The sequence below is a fragment of the Ambystoma mexicanum genome, chromosome 14 (genome assembly GCF_040938575.1).
Source record: "Ambystoma mexicanum isolate Mex_15411 chromosome 14, UKY_AmexF1_1, whole genome shotgun sequence".
Taxonomy (NCBI): domain Eukaryota; kingdom Metazoa; phylum Chordata; class Amphibia; order Caudata; family Ambystomatidae; genus Ambystoma; species Ambystoma mexicanum.
Window position 1 is genome coordinate 329,745,136 of NC_090940.1, and position 26,323 is coordinate 329,771,458.

Here is a 26,323-nt window from a genome sequence, read left to right on the forward strand (position 1 = left end):
CCGCCAGGCGGCCCGCTCCTCGTCCCAGGAGGCCTACAGAGGCTGTGGCAAGCGAGGAGGGTCTCGCTGCCGTCGGCAAGGAGGCCAAGGCGGCAAGGCCTCTTCCAAGCAGGACTGAACCGGCCGTAGTGTCGGGCCCCCACGGAAGCACCCCGGTGGGAGGCCGGCTGACGAAGTTCGTCAGCGTGTGGGAGTCCATCTCCACCGACCGTTGGGTGCTGGACACCCTGGCCCACGGACACTGGCAGGAATTTCAAAAGAAGTGTCCTCGCATTCCTCCCGTGGCCAGGAAGGAGAATCGCGTCCCTCAACTGCTGTTGGAGGGAAGGGCGATGCTAAGAAGGGTGCCATCAAGCTCGTCCCCAAGAGGCTCCGGAGTATACTCAAGATACTTCCTCGTCAGAAAGAAGACAGGCGGTTGGCGCCCCATCCTGGACCTGCGTCGGTTGAACAGGTACATCAAGGCACAGAAATTCAGGATGGTCACCCTCCAGCACGTGCTGGGACAGCTGGAGGAGGGCGACTTCCTATCGTCACTAGACCTGGAGGATGCTTACTTCCACATCCCCATTCTATAAGGACACAAAGTTCCTCAGATTCGTAGTCCAGGGGCGTCACTACCAATTCAGAGTCCTGCCGCTCGGATTAAAATCAGCACCCAGGGTGTTCACCAAGTGCCTCGCGCCTGTTGCGGCGCGGCTGCACCTGCAAGGGATCCACGTCTACCCCTAACTGGACGACTGGCTAATCCGTGCAAGGTCAATAGAACTCTCCATCGAACACACACAGCGAGGACCGTCCGCCTGCTCACGGAGCTGGGATTCGCCATCAACTACCCCAAATCCCATCTGGTCCCATAGCAGGTGGCACTGTTTCTGGGAGCGAAGGTCGATACAGTGCAGCGACTGGCATCTCCGTCGGAAGAAAGGAGGAAGGCCATTTTGGGCAAGGTGCAGCGCCTGTTAGCCACGGATGTGGCCAGAGTGAGGTCCATCAAGTCCCTCCTCGGGATGATGTCCTCATGCATCTACCTTGTGCCCCTTTGCAGACTTCGGGTACGTCCGCTACAAGAGTTCCTCAACGCCCGCTGGATTCAAGCGGCGGGCAGCTTCGAAGACAGGATCCCGCTCGACGAGGATACACCGGAGATCTCCACGCAAGAGGCCTCTGGCTCCCGGAGGAGAGGTCTCTTCACATCAACATCCTGGAGCTACGAGCCGTGTTCTGGGCGCTCAAATTGTTCCTTCCGTCCCTCAAGGACAAAGTGGTGAGGATCTTCACCAACAACACCACCACGATGTTCTACATCCGGAAGCAGGGAGGCACCAGATCCCCAGCCCTATCCAAGGAGGCCCAGGATCTGTGGCACTGGGGCGTCGCCCAGGGGATGTTTCTGGTTCCCTTCCACCTGGCAGGAATAAAAAAACACCATTGCCGACTCACTCAGCAGGGAGCTGCGCTCGTGCCACGCGTGGGAACTACGCCAGGACCAGGTGGATCGGCTCTTTCAACGGTGGGGCAAACCCCAGATCGACCTGTTCGCCACGACGATGAACTCCAAGTGCCAGAGGTTCGCCAGCAGGTTCGCACAACTGAGGAGCATGGACGATGCTTTCTCATTCCCTTGGGACGGCCTGTTCCTGTACGCGTTCCCTCCGTTGCCGTTGCTGCTCCGTCTCATCAACCAGCTCAAGAGGTCCAGGTGCAGGATGATCCTCGTCGCACCGGCGTGGCCGAGACAGATCTGGTTCCTGGACCTTCTGGACTTGTCAGCGTCCCCACCTATCAAGCTGGCGACGGACGCGGATCTTCTCTCCAGAGAAGGAGGCCCCATTCTCCATCACGACCCAAAGTCACTGAACTTGCAGGCTTGGCTCCTGCAGCACTAGAGTTTGGAGAATACGATATCCCGGATGACTGCAGAGAGGTTCTTGCAAAAGCCAGGGCGTCCTCAACTCCCAAATGCTATGGACATAAGTGGAAGAGGTTCTCTGTCTGGTGCCGTGCACAGAAGATTAACCCCCTACGGATTACGGCCCCTCAAGTATTGCCGCACCTACTGTCGCTGGCCAAAGCTAGACTGGCTCACGCCTCCATCAAGATACATCTGAATGCCATTTCCTGATACACCAGAACTACAGGACAGGCGTCCTTGTGGTCTCATGGCCTGGTGAAGGAATTTATCAAGGGACTATTCCGATCGTTCCCGCCGGTGAAGGCCCCTCCCCCGGCGTGGGAGCGTGCTGACCAGGCTCATGGGGGGGGGGGGGGGGCATTCGAGCCTATGCATTCGCGCTGTTGAAGTTCCTGTTGTGGAAGACAGCATTCCTTGTGGCCATCGCCTCCGCACGACCAGTGGGAGAGATCCAGGCCCCATCTTGCAAGCCTTCATACTTGACTTTTCACGACAAAAGGGTGGTGCTGAGGACGCACTCCTCCTTTATGCCCAAGGTGCCGTCGGACTTCCACCTCAACAAGCCCTTGGTGTTACCAGTTTTCTTCCCGTCGCCTTTGTCTCTGGCCGAGAGGACTTTGCACTCGCTGGATGTGGCTAGAGCGCTGAAGTTCTATGTGGACCGCACAAAGAGTTTTAGGAAAAGACATCACAGCTGTTTGAACTTTGGACCTGTGAATCAAGGGAAGGCTCTCTCGAAGGCTTCCATTTCCAGATGGCTCTCCGGCTGCATCATGCACTGTCACCGCTTGGCAAACCGACCACTGCCCAGCTGTCCGAGAGCCCATTCGACCAGAGCGATCGCTGCTACCATGGCGTTCTTGTCTGGTGTGCTCCTGCTGGACATCTGCAGGGCTGCTACATGGAGGTCGACGCACACCTTCACAAGATTCTACTGCGTCGATCGGGACTCCAGGGAGGAGTCCAGAGTCGTCCAAGTAGTGCTGCGCAACCTGTTCGCTTAAGGTGAGCCTGGTGAGGAGGTAAGAGATGCTTAATGTTGAGTTGTTGTATTGGTTAATGTTGAGCCTGTTGCCACCTTCCGTGGTTGTGCATGTGTATACTGCTATGTTTTCTTATATTCATGAGCATGTGAATCCATGCCAGACCCCATGCTGGAGAAGGAACAAGTTACTTAGCTGTAACTGTTGTTCTCCAGCATGGGTCTGGCATGGATTCACATGCAAACCGTCCCTCCTTCCCCTCTGCGGCTTTTCACTTGGTCATACTGCCACTTTACGTGCTACCAAATTTGAGGATGGCTGCCAGGGGAGGGGCTTAGGTAGAGGGCAGTCATTGGCTGGGGGCAGTATGACCCAGAGTTCAGTGATTGGTTACTACTAAGAAAGACCGATCAGAAACGAAACTGATACTGATTTTTTTTTTTTCTTTACCGAGGATTTCCGGCCTGACGACGGGGAATATTCATGAGCATGTGAATCCATGCCAGACCCATGCTGGAGAACAGTTACAGGTAATTAACTTGTTCCATAAGAAACACACACTCACTGAGCATATATTCCAATAGACATTGAACATCAAAATATGAGCATTACCACTGTTGCCAATTGGAAACTGGCACAAATGGTGCAATCCATCACAAAGGAACTGGCCTCAAGTTTAATTCTATTGTCATTTCTGTATGCAAAAACCAGGCCCCCACTTGGTCTACCCCGAAGGTTTTTTTCGGTTGTTGCTGGTAAACAGATTGTGTTGAACCCATCCATATACAAATCGGTTGTAACCCAGGTTTCTTGCAACACAATAAAATCATAGTTGTTCAATATATCGTTTTCCGCAGTACCATGCAGCGGATGTTTAAAACCCCTGGTATTCCATGAGACAAGTAAGAAATTCTTCTCTTCGCTAAAGTGATTTCGGTGTCTGTTTTAATTGCTCTATTGATTCACTCGGAGAAAGGGCAAGCCAGCGCCATTCCGGCATATCTTTTAAGCAGGACTTTGCTTCGTTTATCAACTGCACCCCTTAATTTTGGTTATTACATTTGTTTTGCCTTCCACTACTTCAGTTTTCCCATCATTCGCTTTTGCTAGATTGTTGGAAGGTAGGACTGTGAAGGGGACAATATCAAATCCTTTTTTCTGAAGGGTACTTACTTCTTTCAGGAGTAATGCATGTACCAATGGCAATTTAATAACTAGCCGCACATAGTCAAAGCGGTGATTATGGATAAAATCCATTAATTGTATGTCTGAGGATGTTATTAGACATAATTCTTGAATTTCGCTAAACATGTTTAAGTTATATGGTCTATTCAATGCTCTTGGTCCACCTTCCTCAAATACGTAGTACATAATTAAACTAGGTTCATTGGAAAATGCAGGAGCCCTAAGGTACCCTGTTGGCTCCTCAATGTGTGTGAAATTGCTGGATTTTATAGGGACATCGTTTGATACATACTTTGCTTGGTCTGTATTTACTGTACTCCATCCCAATGCATCCTGTGTTGCCCCTGAGATCGGAATATGCCTTACATTAACCCCTTCCTGTGTGTGGTATGGAGGTTTTTTAGTCGGTGTCATTATTCTCGTTTAACTTTTTCTTTTGTAATATATTTTCAATCATATTGCATAGGGATTGTCTGTGAGCCCTTCCCATGTTACTCCCGTACCGACCTTTGGTTGCTTCATATCCGGAGTAGCCGTAATATGCTTCACATTTTAGCTTCCAGCTGGCCCATGCTTCCCACATTGGCCGTTTCCATGTTAGAACCTGAAGCAAATTGCGAATCATCCAGGCAAATTACTGAAAGGCCCTTTGTGTGTGGGGACATAGAAGGTGTTATGGGACCCACCGAAGAGTGAGTATTAGCACGTGACTGAACATCAGGGTTTTTAAATATATCAAATATATCTGCCACCCCCCCTCTCCATAAGCCTTAGGTTCCTGTCTATCCTGTCTGTAACCTCTTTGTGTTTTTAATTTGTTTTTTTTCCGAAGTTTTCTCTTTACTCACGCAATTCCCCTCTCCCTCGGAAGATACCGGATATACTGATAGGTTAGATAGGTGGGGTTGGACCTCTTCTTGACACAGGATAGTCTGATCTGGAATTAGGATGGGTTCACTCACAGAGTCCTGTGGCTGTTCTACTGTTACCCAGGAATGAATAACAGAATGTTGGAGTTTTCTTTAGTGTTTAGGTTCTTCCTGCATGATGCACCCCACTCATTCATCATCAGACGGCAGAGATCAGGCAGGGCCGTTAGGGCTAAAACTATTTCATTCAGTAATCTCGAATCTTTTTTAATTCTATATACAACAAACCATCTACGCTTGCGTGTCCTATTTCGTCGGGTTCACTCTCCCTTTTGGTGTGTGACTGCCGCGCTCTTCCGTGATTGTTTCCAAATGCTGTGTAAGTCCCATGAGAGGGATCCCCCCCCCCCCTGCTAAATATTGGCGGAGTATTGGCAAACATAAAGCTTTAATTCGAATCAGCATTAGATGTTATGTTGGATGCCATGATTACCTCTCCCTCATATAAACACTGTGATGGTTCTGGAAAGCTGGCATTACTTGAGTATTGTTCACTGCCCCCATCCAGCAAGCATGTCTGGGCACATTCAATGTGATCTTCGTCTGTGTCAGACGACCTGGGCAATGAGGTTGCAACGGCCAGCGCCATACTGGCGCATCTAGTCAGTATTTTGGATGCTGGTTATGATTTTTGATTCGATTTGCTATTGACAGTCGCCATTATGAGAGGCGAACACATGTTATTTTTTTCGTTGCCATGACTTTCCTTTTATTACTGCCACAGGCATGCGCTATTACACACTGTATAGACTCCAGCACTGCAAACAAAAAGCATCCCACTACACAGCTGATGGACGCTGCGTGTTAACGACCAAATATATCCCTCAGAGCTTGTCAAAGAAGCCAACACAACAGTGCCAGATGCCTCCCAGGCCTAACGGGCACAACAGGCTACTTGTGAGGCTACTTGCAGAGGCACTTGTGTTAAGTAGTCTCCTCCTTAAATGTGGGCGGAGTCTACGAGTAAAAAGGAAATACACGTTTATAACAGTTTCATGGACTAGTGTGTTGGATGCAGCAACTATTAAGTAATTAAGGCATCATTCACCAATATTCTGAGTCCAAAGTCCAAAAAGATGATATATGCTGCTAATCTCATCCAATTTTTCCACGCTTTTTTCCACGCTCAGCAGGCATTCCAGGCACAACAGGCTACTTGCAGAGGCGCAATCTCTTTTAATGTTAGATGATTTGGAAACTGTATGCTCTTTGATAAAACACATTTTGCTTATCAAATTGTACTATGGCACCTCAATTAATTTGTGTTGAGCGCCGCAGGTGAGGGGCGCAGTGTTAATCGCCGCAAGTGAGTCTGTCCTGGACTCCCTCCCAGTGCCTTTTGTGAGTAGCAGCATTAAAACCCTTGGGGGTGGACGCAGTGTTGAGCACCACAGGTGAGGCTTTCTTGAAGCCCCACCCAGTGCCTCTTGCAATTGCAGCAGCATTAAAACCCTTGGACGCAACCCGGAGTGGCGAAGCCCGGGCTGCTAAGGGCGGGTGCAGCATTGAGCGCCGCAGGTGACGAAGGAATAGGTTGCAGTAACAGGTAAGCAACACACTTTGCCTATCTAGGCCAGAAAGTTTCCAGTATGACCAACGGAAATCGGTTATGCCGATTTGGGGCAGTCTTGGGCAGGAAAGAGTTACTTTCTGTGAAATCTCCCAAGGAGCAGTTTCAAGTTAAAGCCACAGAAGACCCACTTTGAGGAAGCAGGGGCCTAGGGAAGAAGGAAACAAAGAAATGACTTGCAGAGCAATACCATGGGTGTGAAAAGCAGTACATGCAGCAGGCTATTGGTGCTTACCAGGGACCATAACCATGCACATTGTTTGGTGGTCACCTGGGTTCCAGCGATGAGCCATCTGTGCATGAGGGACTCTAGACCAGTGGTATTCAAACTGTTTATGCTGAACCACACCCGGAGTATAAATATTGTTGTAGAGTCTCCTTTGAGTATAAATCGTGTTGCTGGGCACCCCAGGTGCCATATCTGCTTATATTTACTATTGAAAGCAGTCACTGTACTCCTTTTTATAAAACACATATTAAGAGCCTCAAGCAAACTCCCCAGCCCACCTGACCCCCAGTTTGAATACCACTGCCCTTAAACCCTTGGGTGGAGCAATTTACAATTCAGTGATTTCCTTTTTGAGGGTCTGAGTCGGAGAAAGTTCAAGGCAAAGAAGCTGCAGTCCGCAATACTCCTTGGCCCACAGGCACACAATTGGGTTTTTGATGTCAGCTTAAAAACTTGGAGAAGAATTAATATTGAACAAAAGCTTGTCGCCCTAAGAAGCAGAAGCTATTGAATAAGGACTAGAAGGCATGTTCGATGGTGTGGTTGCAGGAACGAGGGCAGAAAGGCCCATAGAGCTTCCCAGATCAGGGAGCTGGAACCAGCATACTTGCCTGATGTCCTGGGAGGAAGGCAGTGTGGCCTGTTTGCCACAGAGAGTCTTCACAGTCCAGGCAGCAAATGGTCTTCCACTGCGAGCCAGGAGTTTCAGAGACGACTGACTCCTTGGAGCAGGACCTGCAATCCAGCCAGAAGTGGCATTACAGTTGGTACTTTCTGGCCATCCGGAGAGGCAGAACTTTGGCGTTGGTTCAGTGGTGTCAGGATGCAGAGCTAGGATACTTCTATGAGCAGCAGGCTGCCCGGGAATATAGGATAGAGTTCTAGCAGTAGACCAGGTGAGTGGACAAGTCTTGCATTGAACAACCTCAGGAGGTAGTGAGCGAACACAGTGTTAAGCTGGATTTCTAGAATGTGGCCAGGTGGACACATGGCCACCCTAGTTAACCGGGGAACTCTTGAGAGGTTAACCAAAACCCAATCAAGGTAAACCTGGGGAGCAGTCAAGGCTATTCTCAGGAGAGTGCGAGTTGGGTCAGAAGTCCACAATGAGTCAACACAGCGAAGCACATAATACTTAATTTTAGACAGGATTGTAAAGGAAATAAAGTATTGTAGGCTTTTAAAATGTATTAAAAATGAAAGCCGGTGATATCCCATATATATTATATATTATTTTTATATATATGTCACCATAGGTTCTTAATATGGTTTTCAATTACTTCAAACAACAAAAGAGGTAAGTAAAGTGATGCAGTAAAAATTGAACCAAGTCACAAGTGATATTCCCAGATTTCTCAGAGTTATGAGCAAATAGAATTGTCCTAAAAGACAGCAAAACATGACACAGGCAGAAAGGGAAGCTCTTTCGGAACTATCCAAGAAACCTGAATTAATCATTAAACCCGCCGACAAAGGGGGTGGAATAGTCATCGTGAAAACTGAACAGTACCATCGCATGGTTATGGATCTCCTGAAAGATCGGGAAAGTAAGTTTAAAAAAAAAATCCAACAAAAGATTTAAAAACAGAAATTGCTTCAATGGTCTCCTTTGCATTAGAAAGAGACTGGATTACAGACAAAGAATCGGAATTTCCCCTAACTTCGCAGGCAGAACCCCCTGCCTTTATGCTCTACCCAAGATACATAAAGATTGTATCAACCCCCCAGGGAGACCAATTGTTTCGGAGTGCGGGTCTATATTAGAACCCCTGTGCAAATTTTTCGACCATTTCCTAAAACCCATCAGTGTGACAACCGAATCATATATTCGGGATACGATGCACACAATTCAGTTGTTCGAAAATCTGGACTTTGACCCCTCAAAACAGCGACTTGTGACTCTAGATATCAAATCATTATATACCAGTATCCCCCCAACAAGCAGCAATTGACTCTGTGTATGAACATGACAGCAAATATGCAGATGAAAGCCCCACCAGAATTTATCATAGAAGTTATGACCCTGGCCCTATGTAAAAACTTTTTTGAGTTTGACAAACGATTCTATCTACAAATTAAGGGAACTGCTATGGGGGCAACGTTTGCCCCCAGTCTAGCAATCCTGTTCATGGCTTCTTCCGAGCAGAAGTTCCTGTTTAGCCAAACCAATAGGTGGAGGGGCAACATAAAACAATGGCGCAGATATATAGATGATGTCATATGCCTGTGGGAGGGGACAGAGGAGTCACTGAATGACTTTTTCTCATGACTGAACACGTGCAGCCGTGATCTCCAATTCATGATGGAACACAGTACTTCGACTATTCACTTCTTAGATCTTACCATTGGATGCCATCAAGGTAAACTAATCTGGAATACCTTTCGAAAACCCACAGGTCGCAATACCATTCTACACTCTGCTAGTAACCACCCTCAACACACCAAAGAAAATCTACCATACGGACAATTTTTAAGGATCCAAAGAAATTGCACTTCTTTGGATGATTTTTATCACGATGCCAGCCTTTTGAGCGACAGATTACGTGAAAGAGGATACCCAAAGAAACTGGTGTCAAGATCCTTGAAAAGGGCGAGGTTCACATGCCGTGACTCACTTCTTACACCAAAAGCACACACAACAGGGGATGACCCTATCACGTGTGTGATTACCCATGGCCAACATGAATTCGAAATCAAAAAGATCCATAAATACTGGCCCACAGCCAGACTCTGTTGCCCGATCTACAAAAACCAAGATTTGCCTTCAAGAGGGCTCGGAACATAAAAGAACACCTGGTACATTCTATGTACATAAAAAACCAAATCAAGGGAACCTTTGGAACCTTCGACCTCTCAAAGGACATTATCCTTGCGGGTCATGCTTAGTCTGCCAGTTCACTTAAAAAATACAACAGTTTCACTTCGGAGCAAAAACATGGACCCTAGGTGATATATCTAATTGCGAAACCAACCAAGCGGTTTATTGCATCGAGTGTCCCTGCCAACTACGTTATGTTGGCCAAACGATGCGCAGTGTGGGCACACAGATTTCTGAACACCGGTCACAGATTCGGTGTAAGAATCTCACATCCCCCTTAGTACAACACTGCATAGAGCCCAGAGGACATCAAATGGTGGGTCATCGAACGGTTCGGAGTGGCCCCAATATCCAAGGAAGACTCCTTGATCTGGAATGCAGGTGGATACACAAAATGGACTCTGTCACCCACGGGTTAAATGAATAACAACTTTTCCCGTATTAAGGCAGTATGTGACTTAGTCGGGCCCAATACAGGTTTCTGACGTGTTGATTCTGGTCCGCCACGTCAGACTGAACCAGAGGCGGCCATACTATCCCCACTTCCTGTTCCAGTGCTCTGATGGCAGACGCCCGCAGGCACTGGGACACCGGGACCAGGGGGGGGGGGGGGGATTTGTCCCCCTTCCTTCCCTTTCCCCCCCTTGTTTCCCCTTCTTTTCCTTCCCCCCCCGACGCCAACTACTCTCCCCCCTCCCCTACCATCCCCATCTTTCTCCTCCCTCTAAACCCCCCGTTCCTTCTGTCCCCTTTTTTTCCTATTCTCCCCGTTCTCTTTCCTCCCTCCACCCCAACCTTTCTTACCTTTATCCCTTCCCCCGCTCCCCACCCCTCCGGCCCTCTCCTTCCGTATTAGATCGGTCATTAACATGGTATGAAGACACACAGGACTCGAGTTGAGCCGCAGCCCATTCCATTAATATACCTTGACTCTTCAATACATTTTAGGCAACTCCTACATAGCTCTCATCAATCCATCAAGGTCCTTGCATTATCGAGGGCCACTGCCCCGGCTACGCGCACACACACACACACTTCCTTCCAGGGAGCATCACAACCAATCACGGTCTCCGTGTTTTTGGGACTAGACCGTGATTGGATTAGGGATGACACGCCCCTTCCGGGGCTTACCAGACATGGCTAGGCTGACTTCCGCATTCGAGACGGGATACACCAATCACACCAACAGACACCGAGGATTCCGATTGGGTGATTCACACACACCCATTTAATCATTCTCGGCATTTTGCGATAGCACGTCCCGTGAACGCTGCGGCTGAGCCGAGCTGCAGACTTTTGCACAGCACCCAAGGGGCATGTCAGCAGTGCAGTACTGCCATAACAACGGAGCAAGACCAGCCCACACACAGACACGGCGCTCCAAAGGTATTTCGAAAGATGCATACCCAAGCAGCTATTTTTTGCTAGCTTCTTGAGCACGTTTCATTTAAGTTACAGCCGATCTCCCACCCAATCTTTTCCTTCTCCTTTTTCCCACCCCTTTCCCTCCCCCCCTCCTCTCACCCCCGCCCCCTTTCTTCTTGCCGGGCAGCACACGTAGGTTGCAGTGATTCAAAGACTGTGGCTGCTTTGAGCGCTTTGGATCATACATGTGTCCCTCAACACTTCGGGGAGACGACCTGGGAGACCAGTTGCATACAGGCTTTTACCAGGTACTCATTTTTAAAGTTTATCTACCGTTCAATCTTTTTCAGCTCAGGTGTCCACTTGGCCCCCGCAACAGTGCCAGGGTCCATTACTGTAGGACACCCAGGCAGAGGAATGTTTCCCTCTGGCCTGTTTATTCTAGAGGGGGTACTCAAAACTTGAACTTACACACCCCTCTCTTTCTCCCCCTTTTTTCCTCCCCCCCCCTTTCTAAACCCCCCGCCCACCCTTCTTTTCTCTTACACAGTGATTGATGACCCTAGATGCAGCATTTCTCAGCGCATCCCTTCTATGCCAGTCTGCTAGAGATGGTCCCGCTGCTTGCAATCTTCCGGCCTGGAGGCATGCAACTCGGAGTTCCAACTAGATATTTGTGGTGAGACATTTACTTATCAAGTCCACCCTAGGGTGTCAGAGGTACAAGTCCCACCCTGACCCTTCACCAGCCCATTTTCTATGAAACCATTCTTCATTTTCTCCATTGTTGCATTTAGTGCTCCTTTTCCTTTACCAAACCTGCCCATAAATGTCAAGAAAGGAAATGCACTGCACTGAGAGGATATGAGATTCATTCTTCTCCTCTGTTTTTTAGTTTATATTATGTTGTTCAATTTCCCTGAAGAAGGCGGCTACGATCCCACTTACTCCGTCTCAAGACGGATGGTACTGCCGCCAAAACGTCAAGCTTACACGATGGGGAACTACTAGCACAATGCCAGGGGCTTCTTTTTGACTTTTCAGTGTGTTTCAGACACCATTAGGTGGTTTGACTACATTTTACCCCCGACAACGTTGGCATATGATTATCAGAATTATTTCATGCAAATTTCTTTCTGTAAAATTAATCGGTTAGAAGTTTGAACATTAGAACTTTCTTAGCACTTGAATAATTCATGATGTATGATGTAATCTTACTTTAATTTAACACATCAGACACTTGGATTCTGGATACACAATTTAATATTTCTAGGTGCAAAACTAAGAGGTGTATATACTAGATATGTTTTTCTTCAAGTTTGTTGTAAATTTGTCTTTCTTCTTTAACCACACAAGTCCTCAGACTAGAATAAGATTGATGCTGTTCCTCTGTCCAAAGACACCAATCTATGTTTTCCTTTACAGTCCAGCAATGTTTTTCACATGCAGGTGGTTTTTAAGGAAATTTCATTTTTTGTCCTAAATACAATTAAGCTTATTTTATGAAATAGCCCCCTGTGTGTGTGTTTTTTCTTCCTTGACAATTGAATGGGCAACTAACCGTGGGATATATTCCCTGAGCTAAAGTTTGAAGGTTCCCCAATTTAACTAAAACGGCTTGCTCCTTCTGAGGAAGCACTTGGGTTGAGCCTATTAGTAGCAGTACTAACCCTTTTTGTTTTTTGATATTTCCCAACCGCAGCAGTCCAATCCCTAGGAGGAATGGGCCCTTGTGCCCAAACGTCTCAGGAGCCACAATGCTTCCCCTCCCATCCCCCTTGAATGTATCTGCAGCAGGTAAGTTACTTGTGTCAGTGACTGTTCAAAAGAAGAGATGCAACAACATTTCTAGGTAAGTAAATTCTGTTCTTATCTTTCAGATTGTACTACTCGCCGGCACCATCGAAGGGCCTGCCTGACCCTGTCTTCAAGAGTGCCTGACTCCCGCATGCCGGGCGCCGCGCGGCACGAAAGCGAGGCTGATCCTCGCTCGAAGCAGTTTTACACTGCTTTCATCCGCCGGTAGGCGGAACCGCCGGCGGCCAGCACGAAGGCCTGTTCCTGCACCTGTTACGCGCATGGGAGCGCGGCGTGGCCACCCCCCCTGCCCAATTTAAGCCTCCCCGACCGCCTTCTGCAAAGCCCGAGGCAAGCTATCGGATCCAAGCATCCTAACATCTCCTTTCATACATGGAGATCCTACTGTAAGTACTTTGCCCCTGTCCTTGTCCAATTACTGAGCTTGAAATGTTACGACGACTCCTCAGTCGGCCTATTTCAGTACCCCTTTTACTACGTGGACCGTCATCTCAAGGAGTATAATCTCGCATGCCAGTACCGGGGTTACTACTGTAGCCATGTTCTCTGAGCCACTATTTTCTGAACGTGTTTCCGGCCACCCTTGAAACTCTCGAACTATAGCATATCATAAGTATATTGTGCCTCTGGGCCACTACTAGACCACCTTATAACTGTATTGTGCCTTAAGGTCTCTTACAGACCATTCAATTGTGTTGTGCCTTAAGGTCATTTACAGACTATTTCAATTGTGTTGTGCCTTAAGGTCGTTTACAGACCACCTCAATTGTGTTGTGCCTTAAGGTCTCTTTCAGACCACTTCAATTGTGTTGTGCCTTAAGATCTCTTACAGTCTATTTCAATTGTGTTGTGCCTCTTGGTCGTTTACAGACCATTTCCTGTCCCTGCCAACTAGCTCATAGGGAACCCACTCTGGCAGCCAGCACCACCATCATGCACATCAGCGTGCGCCTTCTATTGCACCACCTCCTTACCACACATCTGTCCCTATTCACTCAACCACCCAAGTCAACCACTCCTACCATTGAGGCTAATAACCTGGCCTGCCCTTACCCACTTGACCTAGCGTCACCCACCATGACCTCGACACCCTCAACGAGTCCTTCAGTAACTACCGTTGACGCTCACCACCCCTGCAACCAGATTAACCAATACCTCAATGACCCAGCCCTCTGGCTCAAACACTTTGCCACAAAACCTAACCCCAACCAACCCTGCCCTCTCACTCTCAGGAACACGAGACTAGGCACCAGATTCCGCATTCGTCCTTCCCGCACCAACACTACCAAGCAAGCCCCACACACTCCTCCCAGCCCACCTTCGCCCACCGCCACTTGCAAAACTAAGACCACAGGGGTTAAATTGCCTGTGTTCAAGTGCGCCCTCATCAATGCTAGATCTCTCACAGCACACGCTCTTGACATAGCCGACCTTATCACCACTGCCGACCTTGACTTCATTGCCATATCTGAAACCTGGCTACATGCCGCCTCTGGCCCCTCTCTATCCTTGGCCTTACCGCCTGACTATGGCATCACTCGCTGTGACCGCTCCTCTACCCATACTAGAGGTGGCGGCGTGGCATTCATCCACAAAAACTCCCTTGACCTAAGAGTGGTATCCGAATCCAAACTTGAATCAGCTGAACTGCTGACAATCAAATTACTACTAACACCTAACCAAACGGCCACCCATCACCTTATCTACAGGCCTCCAGGGCCGGCACCCACCTTTGTCAGTGAAATTTCCACTCTTCTTCTTGACAAAACAAAAAACAACTCCCAAACAGTCATCTTAGGTGACTTGGTCGCGGTGACCCTAAGGATCCTGTAGCAACTGATCTGGAATATGCTCTTACCGACCTTGGCCTCACCTTGTACATACAAGAACCGACCCACATCAAAGGCAGGACCATCGATTGGTTAGCCGGTTCCAACTGCAACATCCAGGTCCTCAATAACTCCCCTTGCTTATGGTCTGACCATCATATCATAACATTTAACATTGAAGCTACCCCGCGAGCCCTAACACCCATAGCCCCAGCCCTCCCCACCCGTAATAAAAAAAACATAACAAGAGAACAACTCCTCCCACTGCTACTCCCCTCTCTTAATGCGGCGACCAACGCCTGTTCTGATCCCACCTCCCTAGCAGACATCTACAACCAAACGATGCTCACGGCCATTGACACCATAGCGCCAATTAAAACCAGGAAGGCTAAACCACGAGCACATCTCAACTCATGGTTCACTCCACAGCTAAGAATCCTCCGCAAAGCCAAACGCTACGCGGAAAACCGTTGGAAAAGCCACCCTTCTGATGAGCATAAAGACGGCTTCCTTCTCGCCTCCCTCACTTATAAAGACGCCATCATCACTGCTAAAAAAGAATCGCTTAATAATCGTATCATGCAAGCCGACTCTAATTCCAAGAAACTCTTTAGAGTCCTAAAAGAGCTCGAAACCCCAGTCTCCCCGCCAGACACTTGCACGAAAGACAGCAAATGGTGTGCTAACATTCAAGCAGCCCTTCTAAACAAAATCTCTACGCTCCAATCTAAAATAAATGAAAAACAGGACTGCCTGAGGCGGGACAACCGCTCATTCTCCCCCCCTAGGCCCACCTTCTCCAACTCTGTCAACATCAAACCTTTCACCTTCGCACCGCTCACTGTCACCGAAGTAGAAAGCATCATCCTCAGGATGAAACCTTCCAACTGCCAAGGTGACCCGTGCCCAGCTCCCATCATTAAGGACTCCGCCCATGACCTAGCCCCATTCATTACAACCTTCATTAACTCATCCTTTGAAACAGGTATTGTCCCGGACAACCTTAAAGACGCCTGGGTGATCCCGCTACTAAAAAAACCGTCCCTTGACCCAAGCATACCCACGAACTTCCGACCCATCACTACAGTACCATTTCTGCTGAAGATACTGGACCGGGCAGCTTATCTGCAGATCCAAAACTACCTTGAATCTAACAATCTGTTAGGTCTACGACAATCCGGATTTCGGCCCAGACATGGGACCGAAACGGCTTTACTAGACCTAAAAACCCAGATTGATGTCCTGAAGGACAAGGGCAAATTAGCAATGCTATTACTCCTCGACCTCTCCGCCGCATTTGATTTGGTTAACCACCAGATCCTTTGCAGGCACCTCCACTCTGCTGCCAACTTCTCTCCCTCCGCAGCGGCCTGGATCAAATCCTTCCTGAGCAACAGATCTATGAGGGTCTTTGCACCCTCCGCTGCCGCAGCCCCCTCCCCTATTCATTGCGGTGTTCCTCAGGGTTCTTGCGTGTCACCTACTCTTTACAATATCTTCACGAAACCACTCTTTGATGTGCTTGATTATCTGGGTGTCCCCTACACCAACTATGCGGACGACACCCAGATACTCATTCCCATTTCTGGTGATTATCTTGCTGACACCAAGGCCCTCAATGACGTCTACTTGGTCATCCAAGCCTGGATGGCCCAGCACCAGCTATGTCTGAACGACGATAAGACGGAGCTACTTATCCTGGGTACTTCACAACGCCTTAGCAAACTTGAGCCATCCTATCAGTCATTCATCATAGACGGCAACTCCATACAAGTCTCGAAAGACACCAAAACACTAGGCTTTTACCTAGATTCCACCTTATCCTTGTCAAGACAAACTAATGCAGTCAGGTCCACCTCCGCCTACACGTGCAAACTCATTTCAGCCTGTAGACCTTTCCTCACCACCCACAATAGCGTCACACTAGCGAGAACACTTATCATGGCAAAAATAGATTACTGCAGTGCTCTATATTTAGGCACTAGCCAAGAAAACCTATCCAAACTCCAAACCACCCAGAACAATGCAATTCGAGCAGCCCTGAACATCCCTCGTAACCACCACATCTCAGAAGCCAGAACTAGCCTTAAGTGGTTACCCGTGAAGCAGAGAATTTCCCTAAAAACGCTTGCCCTCACGCACAAATGCCTAGCCAACAAGGCTCCGATCTATCTCTGCAGTCGGCTTTCGCGCCACTCCACTGCCCGTCCACTAAGAACTGCCCAGACTAACTGCCTTACTATCCCCAGGTTTAAGCTCCAAAAAGCCGGAGGCACCAGCTTCCCTGTCCTAGCCTCCAAACTTTGGAATACCCTCCTCGCTGCCATCAGAGCTGAAGACTCCTTCAACACCTTCAAAAATAAAACCAAATCCTGGCTCTTTGACCAGCAATAGTTGTGTCAGACATTTGTCCTACTTACCCAGCCCGTCTGTTCCCTTACATGATTTCCGGGCTGCTACCCTCCCAACTACCTCAGGGATACTTCCTCTGCTAAGCCTAGGGATACTATACCCTGTGTAATATTTGTAATTATTAAGTTTGTTTTTTGCTGTTTTGACACACTTTTATTGTAATTTATATCCCTGTATGTTCTTTTCTTGCAACCTTGTACAAATTGCGCCCTGATGCCCCTGGGCCTGTGGGTTTGCGTGTTATAAATAAATAAATACAAATACAAATTCTAAGGTTCTACCACCAAAAAGCAGTAGAATTGTAGGATACAAAGAGATCTGTTCTCAATGTATTCCTATGGAGGACAGGGGGAGACAAATACTTTGTGTTTACTAGCCCCTCCCTGACCTAATGGGTTGACTGGGGGGGGGGGGGTCACTGGAGGTTGGATTTCCTTCTGTTGGTTCCGGTGAGGTGCTGGTGAAAAGATTCTTCTGGTTGGATCCAGGAGCAGAGTGCAACCCTTGGTGATGGAGAAATACAAGATACACCGATGCAGCCCTCTTCAGGACACTTCACAGGATGGGGGAAGGCATCGTTCCAGTCACGGTTGTAGAAGCCCTTCAAGGATAGGATCACTTGAGGTTGGGAGGCTGAATCAGGAACGCGATTTATACTTCAAGCTGGCAGCCACCAAAGGCCCAGCTGCAAATGCAGAATGGCGATGGTTCTTGTGAGGTAGCCCACTTGAGAGCTGGGCAGTCTACCGGGTGGTCCAGGGACATTTCTGAAGGATCAGGATGGCTGGATCCTCAAACATGCAGAGAGTCCTTGGTCCCACCAGTCCGGATGCTGGAAGGGATGCAGGGCCTCTTCGGAGTCTTCTTCGGATCTTCAGTCGGCTGTTCTTCTATGAGGGGTTCTTGGATCCAATGCTGATCTGAAGAAATGGCTGTAGGGGTCCAGCCTGGAAGAAAGTACAAGTCCACCAATGGTAAGGATACACACAATTCAAACAGCCATTTTCACTCCTTTCCCCACCCCCCCCCCCTGACTTTCTGGTACCACATATGTGCAGTGGGACCAGACAGTCCCACCCCTTTCCTGGGCCACACACAGAATGGCATCACTACCCTGCGAAAGCTACAGATTTTCTGGGTAAGTGCATGACCCAATATGGGATTTCCTGACATGGCAAGTCAGGAAGAAGGCCAAACGACAATACGGCCTATGTTAGGGGAGTTTTCCTAAGGTCCTACTGGTAGTAAGACTTTAGTAAGTGGTTTGTAGAGCTCCAACTCTTAGTATCAGTCTGTACTAACTCTGGACCTTGGTAGAGTAGCAGAGCAGTCAGGCTTATCTTAAGTGGAAGATGTGAGCTGTAGGAAAGTACACTGAACCTTAGTTAGACATGCACACCAAAGAAACTCTTACACTTATAATTTATAATAAATTATATACACACACCAGAATCACTTTAAATACTTTAGACATTTATACTAGAACACTTCGGAATACTTGAATACACTACAAAGGACACTTTCACGTTTGTGTTTGTTGGCAGTTACATTTGTAGCAACGTTAGAAAGGGAAAAGACTGTTACGCTCACCTGGTTCCCACGGGGGCGTCGACCGGAACTGGGCCGCTGTTGTTTCCACCAGCGTGACGTGTAGCGCCGAGATGACTGACTGGACAGGCCCGCTCAGCCTAGTTTGTCTGGCTCGCAAGAATATTCTTCTGCAAAGGAGAAGAGGAATTAACCACTCGTGGAATTGAGTGTCAACCCACCTTCCCCACTCCCGTTGTCTTCCCACAGATCACTCTTGATGTCCCCTCCGTAGTCTCACCTGATGGTTTGGAAGGATGAGCTCTCCATCCTGCGTCGACCGCAGGGGCGCGTTGATGACCAGTTACTTCACTGGCGTAGAGGAATTGGTGAGTTCCAGTATTGACTCTAAAGTCCAATTGTTCATAAGAGTTCAAATGTCTGATCTTCACTCTGCCTGATTCCTTGCAGGTTGCCGATTAATCCACTCGAAGATTTCCAAATGGCAATTGGTAACATTCAGGTAAGTCTATTGTGGTTTTCCCCTTCGGGGCCGGGGTACGGCAATGAAGCAGAGTTGACTGTGCCGACCCGAGATGAGGTGAGTACCTCCCGTGGTAAATCAGGTAAGTCCTTGGGGGTAGCTTGTATAGCCTTAGAGTCCCCTTGCTCACCTTGCTGTCTTTGTCTCCTTGGGTGTCGGAGGGCGGCCGCGAGATGGAGAGAGCGAGATGGAATGCTGAAGTACCGCCAAGCAGGTGAGTTCAGCGCGGCGCCGTAGGAATGCGAAGCGATGCTTCAGAGACTTCTGTCTTTCAGTCCCGCGGCGAAATGGATCAGGATTCAGGTAAGGATTAAAGTTAAAACTCCTGTTCTAACCTTTTATCCTTCCTTTCTTCTTGTTTCAGGAGTCCCTGGACTGAAGCGGGCGTGGCTGAAGACTGGAGCTGCTGAAAACATGGTGAGCGTTACGCTGCAGCAAGCAGAATAACGCGAAGCACGTGTGGCTGTCCGGGCGTGGTTTAAATAGCCTTGGAAGAAGATCCAGGTAAGTATTCTTCCACAGCCCCACCCAAGTAACAAAATAGTCCCTTCAGTAAAATAGTCCCTCCTAAGCCTCATTTGGCTTGAGTCTTCATGCAGCATGGTCTGCCTCAGGTGAGTATGCAGCATGGTCTGCTTCAGGTAAGTTATCAATAATGAGCCTGGCGCCCATGGCGCCAGGACTGACTTTATCTTTGAGCCTGGCGCCATAGTTTGAGGTTGGGGTTACTCACTGACCCCAGGCACACTCTGAACCAAACTTTGCCATCGAGTCCACGTTGGTTGCAGTTTCTACTGCAGCAATATAACGGCTCTGCGGCTTCCAGTTCCGAAGATACAGTGAGGAGTCCCAAACGAGAAAGTGGCGATTTTCTCCGCTCCTGGTGGATGGATTAGGCCAGTTTCACTGCAGCAGGCTTCAGGGGCAAGAGGGTCACAAATGCAGCGCACCTGCAAACATCATTGCCGCGGCTGGGCAACACGGTAACCGCGCTTACTCTGGTCCTGGCGCACTCTTCTCACTTCAGACCTGGGAATGCCAAGTGTTTGAAATTCGGTGTGAGGGTGCCAGGGTCGCGGAGCAAGCAATATACCAAGTTTCGAGGGCCTCCTCAAAACAAGGACGGAGACAGAGAAAAGGTCCTGCGTAAGCTGGTCAGCCCACTGGTTGGCACAGGGACACTTCCGAGAAGGCTTACTTGCAGGTTTTGTTGAAGGTGCCGAGAATAGTTGGTCCCACTATTCTAATGGGTCGAAGCATCTTCGCAGACCTTCTATGACGACCAGATGCAGAGGGGTCCCACGGGACGACAGCGGGCTCAGCGTGTCAAACCTTCCAGCGGTTCCTCGACTTGGCTTCTTAGTTTCAGGATACTTGGATCCTATCCTTCGTTCAGCGAGAACTCCAGAGATTGACATGGTATGGGTGTTTTCAGCCTTATCCAAAGTTCCCTTTTGTGCCAAAACGGAGAGGGCCCAATGGGAGATCTGCTCACAAACACGCACTCCATACGTGGACCAATCGTGAACCCCGGTGGTTCCAGGCATTCACAGCACTCCAGCCTCTCTGGCACCCAGGATGTGTTTGGGGACAGACACCCCAGCCCACATCCTGGAGGCACGCACACAAGGCATGCAGAAGCCTGCAAAAGCTTGGCATTTCGTGGGAAACTGCATGACCAAAAAAGGACTGACCGGGGTCGGCTCGACCTGGGGAAGGCAAAGGAGCAAGATGGCCAAAGGACCGGACCAAGAACCTTGTGGCATGACCATTTTGGAGCCAGGCCACCTAGTCATGCCAAACACGGTAAGCATAGTTAAAATGGCAGGAAAGGGTCAAAATAACATGAAAAGATAAGCTGCCACCAGCCCTGTCCATGACGCATCCCCCAAAAAGTCATACGAGAGTATCTAGGGTCTTTGGAAATGATTAGGAGACCCAAGTGCACTGTACTGTAAGGTACTTTGCACTTGTTGCAGAAAAGTTGCAACATTGGAAAAGGACTAAAGGAAACGCAGTCTCCCAGCAGGGACTGTCTTAAGGGCATGTCAGTTTCCCCATAAAAAGTGAGTGAAAGCCCAGACGAGTCTAGCTGAAGGTTGTGCTTCTCTGGCAAAGTCAGACTAAGGTGTATTAAACAGCAGAAAAATGTTTGGGGTGTACAACTGGAGGGAAAATTACATATAAAATGAAATCTTTCCTAACTCCGTGCACCACCGAGACTATGGGCATAGCCTGCGGTATAGAAATTAGACAATAGTTGGTAGAACACATCCATTGCCCATAACTAGAGACTGTCTGTGTGACTAAAAAGTCACGGGAGTAGAGGGGAGGATACTAGGTTTCCCTTTGTCACGCCACTTAAGGTGGTGTGTGCCAATCTCTCAGACTATAGAGTTTTGGGAGCAATACTTTAAGAACTGCAATTACTTGAGGATATAGAACAATAATCTTAAAGGGGGGGGCATAAGGGTCCCCAGCAACACTTCACATAAGGAGCTGTAAGCTGCAGTAGTTAAACACAGATGCCTTTTAAAAGCTATGGAGTTGACGGACTCCATGGTGCAGGTAGAATACAAAGAATAGAGTTCCAAAAGACAGAGCCCACAAGACTGAATGATTGGAAAAAAAGACTCCACTCATTCAGGATTGAAAGAAAAGGTCCAGAAATAAAGTGCTGGGGGTCTCACTAGGAGAGTGGGTGAAGCAGAACAATGATAAATCTTCCTAACGGGCCAAAGAACAGGCACAAATCTCATGGGGTGGCCATTTTATGACACTATCCACATTAGTAGCCAAACGTGGTAAACGTGAATGTGCACACTAGAAATAACGCACATGGTAAAAATAGAATTGCTGCTACCAACTTGACTTTAGGCAGAACTAAAAGTAACCAAAAATCCCAGTCTAGGGTGATCCAATCCAGTTCAATGAGGATACTGTTATAAGATGCTGTGTGCAATGTTAAAGTTACAAAGACAAAAAGGAAACTGTTTCCTTGTACTGCTAGTCTGAAGGACTGTTGGGAGTTTTTCTAAAGTCCACTTGATATAAGATTCTATAAAACTATCCCATGGTATACATGCTCCCAACTCTTAGTAAAGTCTGTACTACCCAAAGGATCTGGTAGAATGGAAGAGCAGCCAAGCTTATTTTAGGAGGGAGGATGTGAGCTGTTGCTAAGTACACAGTTAATATAATTATCCAAAGAAACACACATACTCTTAAAGTTAAATTAAAATATAATTATTTTGTAAACCCTAGGTAGGTAAATAATCTTTTTAGATAAATAAAACGCACATTGGAAATATACACAATACCTTTCAATGGGGACTGCTTCAATTGTAGTTGCGGTAACAATTGTTACAAAGAATGACGCTAATGACAGTTCTAGCGTATTACTAGTAAAGGCGTTCATTCGCATAGATTATAGATGAATGGCATTCAGATCATAAAGTCACAGCAGACAGCATGTTGGAAGGGAAAGGATGTTTAAACGCGCTTGAGCAGTTTTAGACGTTCTAGTAACACTTTTTTAGGCTTCTAATTCTTTGTAAGTCTTATCCCTAATTAGCACAAAGTCAGTGTAGGAGCTGAACAAGTCTTATGTAGCAGCTGGAAAGGCTGCTACATAAGAATTGGATACTTTAGTAACTAGAACCAAAATGCATAGCAAGATAACGCAAGTTATATGGACCCTGTGATAAACACCCTAAAGGACACAAGCTGTGCAGCCTTGGCCAGAGGTATGGCTGGACACCCAAAAAAAACCCCTTGTAACTCACTCCAATCATACCGGAGTAACTCTTCGACTTAAGGTAAGTTGTACTTTTAGCCCCATGGTACCTTTTAGATTAGAAGAAGCAAACTTAGCAGGATCCTCGCCTGTGCAGCAGAGACTGATCTAGTCTCCTGATTCCTCGGTCTGGTCACAAAAGGAAGGCCCTCTCCGCTGCCGTGAGAGGACCCTTTGCACAGATTTCTTCAGTCTCCTTGGTCGGTCTGTGGTTTCGGTGCCTTTTTATCAGCTGCAACAAAGGATGGTTATCGCCCAGTCGATATCCTTCGATTCTGTAGTCCTGCGCTCTGGTCAGCGGACTTAGATGAGTGTTATCATGCCTCTGGAGCTCACCCAAGTTCTGGACCGATTCGGCCTCACCAAGATGTTGCACTGCAAATGGGTCAGGTGTTCTGGTATTAGCGGTTTACAGCCCTAGAAGATCACAGCACCTCTGGAGATGGCTCGATTTGTAGTTCGTCTTGGGGCTAGTTGGGCCCCAACAGCCAAAGGGAAGGAGTCTTCCTCTTCTGAGCTCCTCTGTTGATAAGAATACAGGGTCAGGACAGCTGCTTCATGGTTACTGGAAGCGTCTGCGGGCGTCTCTGGCTGTCTTCAGCTTCGCATCTTTTGTTCCAGTGGTTAACTTGCCTTCTGCCTGCAGGACCTCAACTTGTATTCAGTTTTCCCACTCGCTTTGCTGCAAACTCTCACCATTTTACAGAAAGGAGCATTTGGCTGTCCATTCGGTACTGCAGCCCTCTAGTGGGAACTGGTTCCATTCAGGCACTCTGCCAGACATGGGGCAGGGAAATGTTAAATTCCTTCCCCACGTCCTGCCTTCGGAGACCTACTAAAGGCTAGGCGGGGGACACCGACAGGTGCTAAAAGGATACCTAGTATATCTCCCTGCTCTCTGCTACCGTGACATTTTAGTCGCATAGACAACCCACATAGATGCTAACCACTCATAGGTTAAAGTTTTAGGTAGTAATTACTTCGAAGTAAATTACTATCTGAAAAGCCACAGGATACCAACTGAGCATAGTGTTCTCTGGACTTTTGTGAGAGGGGCCTAGCTAAATGCAGTTGTTTACTCTGACCTTTTTAGTTTGAGGTATAGCTCTCCCCACCTGTGTTGCCTTAAACGGAGCATCTGTAACAACCCTGCGATTTTACTGTGCCCCTCTTGAATTGGCCATGTGCTGATATGCTCTCAACAATGCTTTCTTCCCCACTAGCTTTTCTTCATCATGAATGACTGAAGTGTTTCTAATACAATTTTTATACATATCTTTTGTACAGATGAGACTGAATTTCGGAACTTCTTGGTCTGGCTTGAAGATCAGAAAATCAGACACTACAAGATTGAAGATCGGGGAAATTTGCGAAACATAAACAGCAGTGATTGGCCAAAGCATTATGAAAAGGTGTGGCTATGAGGCATGGTGATTTTGTTTTGTAGTAAATTAAGATTTAAAACGTTAATTTATGCTTGTATTGTAGAAACTAAAATTGCTGATAAATATTGAATGCAATTTCATTAACAATATTGGATATCATGTTTTGGGGGAAATGTATTCTCGTTCCAAAAGAACCTAGATTATTTTCTTACTTTTCAGTTGTACAGCACTTTTCCTAAATTAATGAAACGCTCTACTTACCCAAATAAAGACAGCTAATTTTGAAAGCATTATCACTGGCTCCATGCTGAGCAGTGTCACTGCCCTAAGTACTTTCAGAGTGTTTTTTAATATCGCCACTGTGACGATACAGACCCTAGTGCAAGGGATTGACAGGAGGCAGTGCTGGTGGGTGGCAGGGTGAGCAGATACCTGGGCCCGAAAATCTGAGGGTGACCAGGTGCACAATGCCGAGACGGAACAGATCCGACGGAACTGATCCGACGGAACAGATCCGATGGACCACCAGGAGGAGGAGGAGGAGGAGGAGGAGGAGGAGGACCAGGAGGAGGAGGAGGAGGAAGAGGACCAGGAGGAGGAGGAGGACCACCAGGACCAGGACCACCAGGAGGAGGACCAGGACCAGGACTTTGAAAAACGACTGACCCTGAGGGAGTTAGAGGTGGATGAGCGACGAGCTCTGGAGGGAAGGTATTTACAGAGGGAGAGCTGAAGGTATTTTGGGCCCAGGCCCAGAAAGTCTTGTGAACAATGCAAAGGGTCTTGAAATTAATCCTTGCAGTCTCTGGGAGCCAATGGAGAGATTTGAGGGCTGGAGAGATGCGATCCCAGGGCTTGAGGCCAAGGATAAGGCTTGCAGTCCTGTTCTGGATAAGTTACAAAGGGCGGAGAGTAGAAGCAGATAGATTTAGAATGAGGCTGTTTCAATAGTCCAACCTAGAGAGAACCAGGGCACGAGACACGGTGAGCTTCTGGGGGAAGGAGAGGAAAGGCAGAATACCTCTGAGGAGGTGCAGTAGGAAGTTTAACTTTTTAGAGACATCAGAGCTGTGGGCAGAGCAGGAAAGTGTGGAGTCAAAGATGACCCAGAGGTTCTTCGCCTCGCAGGTAGGGGGTGGGAAGAAGGCCAAGGGAGGCCAGCCAAAAGGTGACAGGAAAGGAGGGTGAAGGTGTGCTGATGAGGATCTGTGTTGCTGGCATTCAGGCAGAGATCATTGGTGGTTCACCAATCCTCAATAGCAGATAGCCAATCGGAGATGAGAGAAGGAGAAGAGGGATGAGCGGAGAAGAGGTGGCCGAGGGAATCCTGAAAATGAATTTAGTGTCATCCGCATAGTACTGGAAAAGCTAGGGTGAGAGGTTAGACCCCTGGGGAACACCACATGTAGAAAGGGAGCTAGATGAAAGGAAGGACCCGAGTTGGACCTGGGAGGGTCGATCAGAGAGGAAAGCGGTGATATCCAGGTTGTCACGGAGACGGTTGAGCAGGATGGTATGATTGACTGTGTCGAAGACCGAGGAGAGCTCGAGTAGGATGACGACAGAGGGGTTGCTAGAGTCAAGGTTGGAGAGCAGATCTTCACGGATGTTCAGGAGATCAGGTTCCATGCTTCTGGCCGCTCTAAAGCCAGACTGATAGTCATGGAGACAACCAACAGAATCTGAGTGAAGGTTAAGCTGCGAGGTGGCCAGCTTTTCCTGGATTTTGCCAAGTAAAGGAGTGATGGAGATTGGGTGATAATTAGCCAGGCAAGAAGGGTCAACTGTGGGTTTCTTAAGAAGAGTGTGCACAAGAGAGTGTTTCAGAGGGAAGGGGAAGGCTCCTGGGGTGAAGGAGTGGTTGCAGAAATCAGCCAGGGAAGGAGCAAGGGTTTCAATGTGGTTGTTGATGGTTTGGGAAGAACAGGGAGGAACCTGTTTTGACAAGACTTTCATAGATCGGACTTCCTTGTCAGGAGAGGAGAGGAAAGGACGAGAAAGTGGGAGGGGGTGGCTGA

At 48.1% G+C, this 26,323-nt stretch overlaps 1 protein-coding gene across 1 annotated transcript in view; it reads left to right on the top strand.

Moving 5' to 3' along the window:
• Positions 1–26,323, top strand: part of RTRAF (RNA transcription, translation and transport factor) — a 229,573-nt gene that overhangs the window by 18,337 nt on the left and 184,913 nt on the right. The window contains exon 2 of the mRNA XM_069637469.1: positions 24,208–24,332. Within this exon, the coding sequence (XP_069493570.1) occupies positions 24,208–24,332 (125 nt within the window). The remainder of the gene's footprint in view (positions 1–24,207; positions 24,333–26,323) is intronic.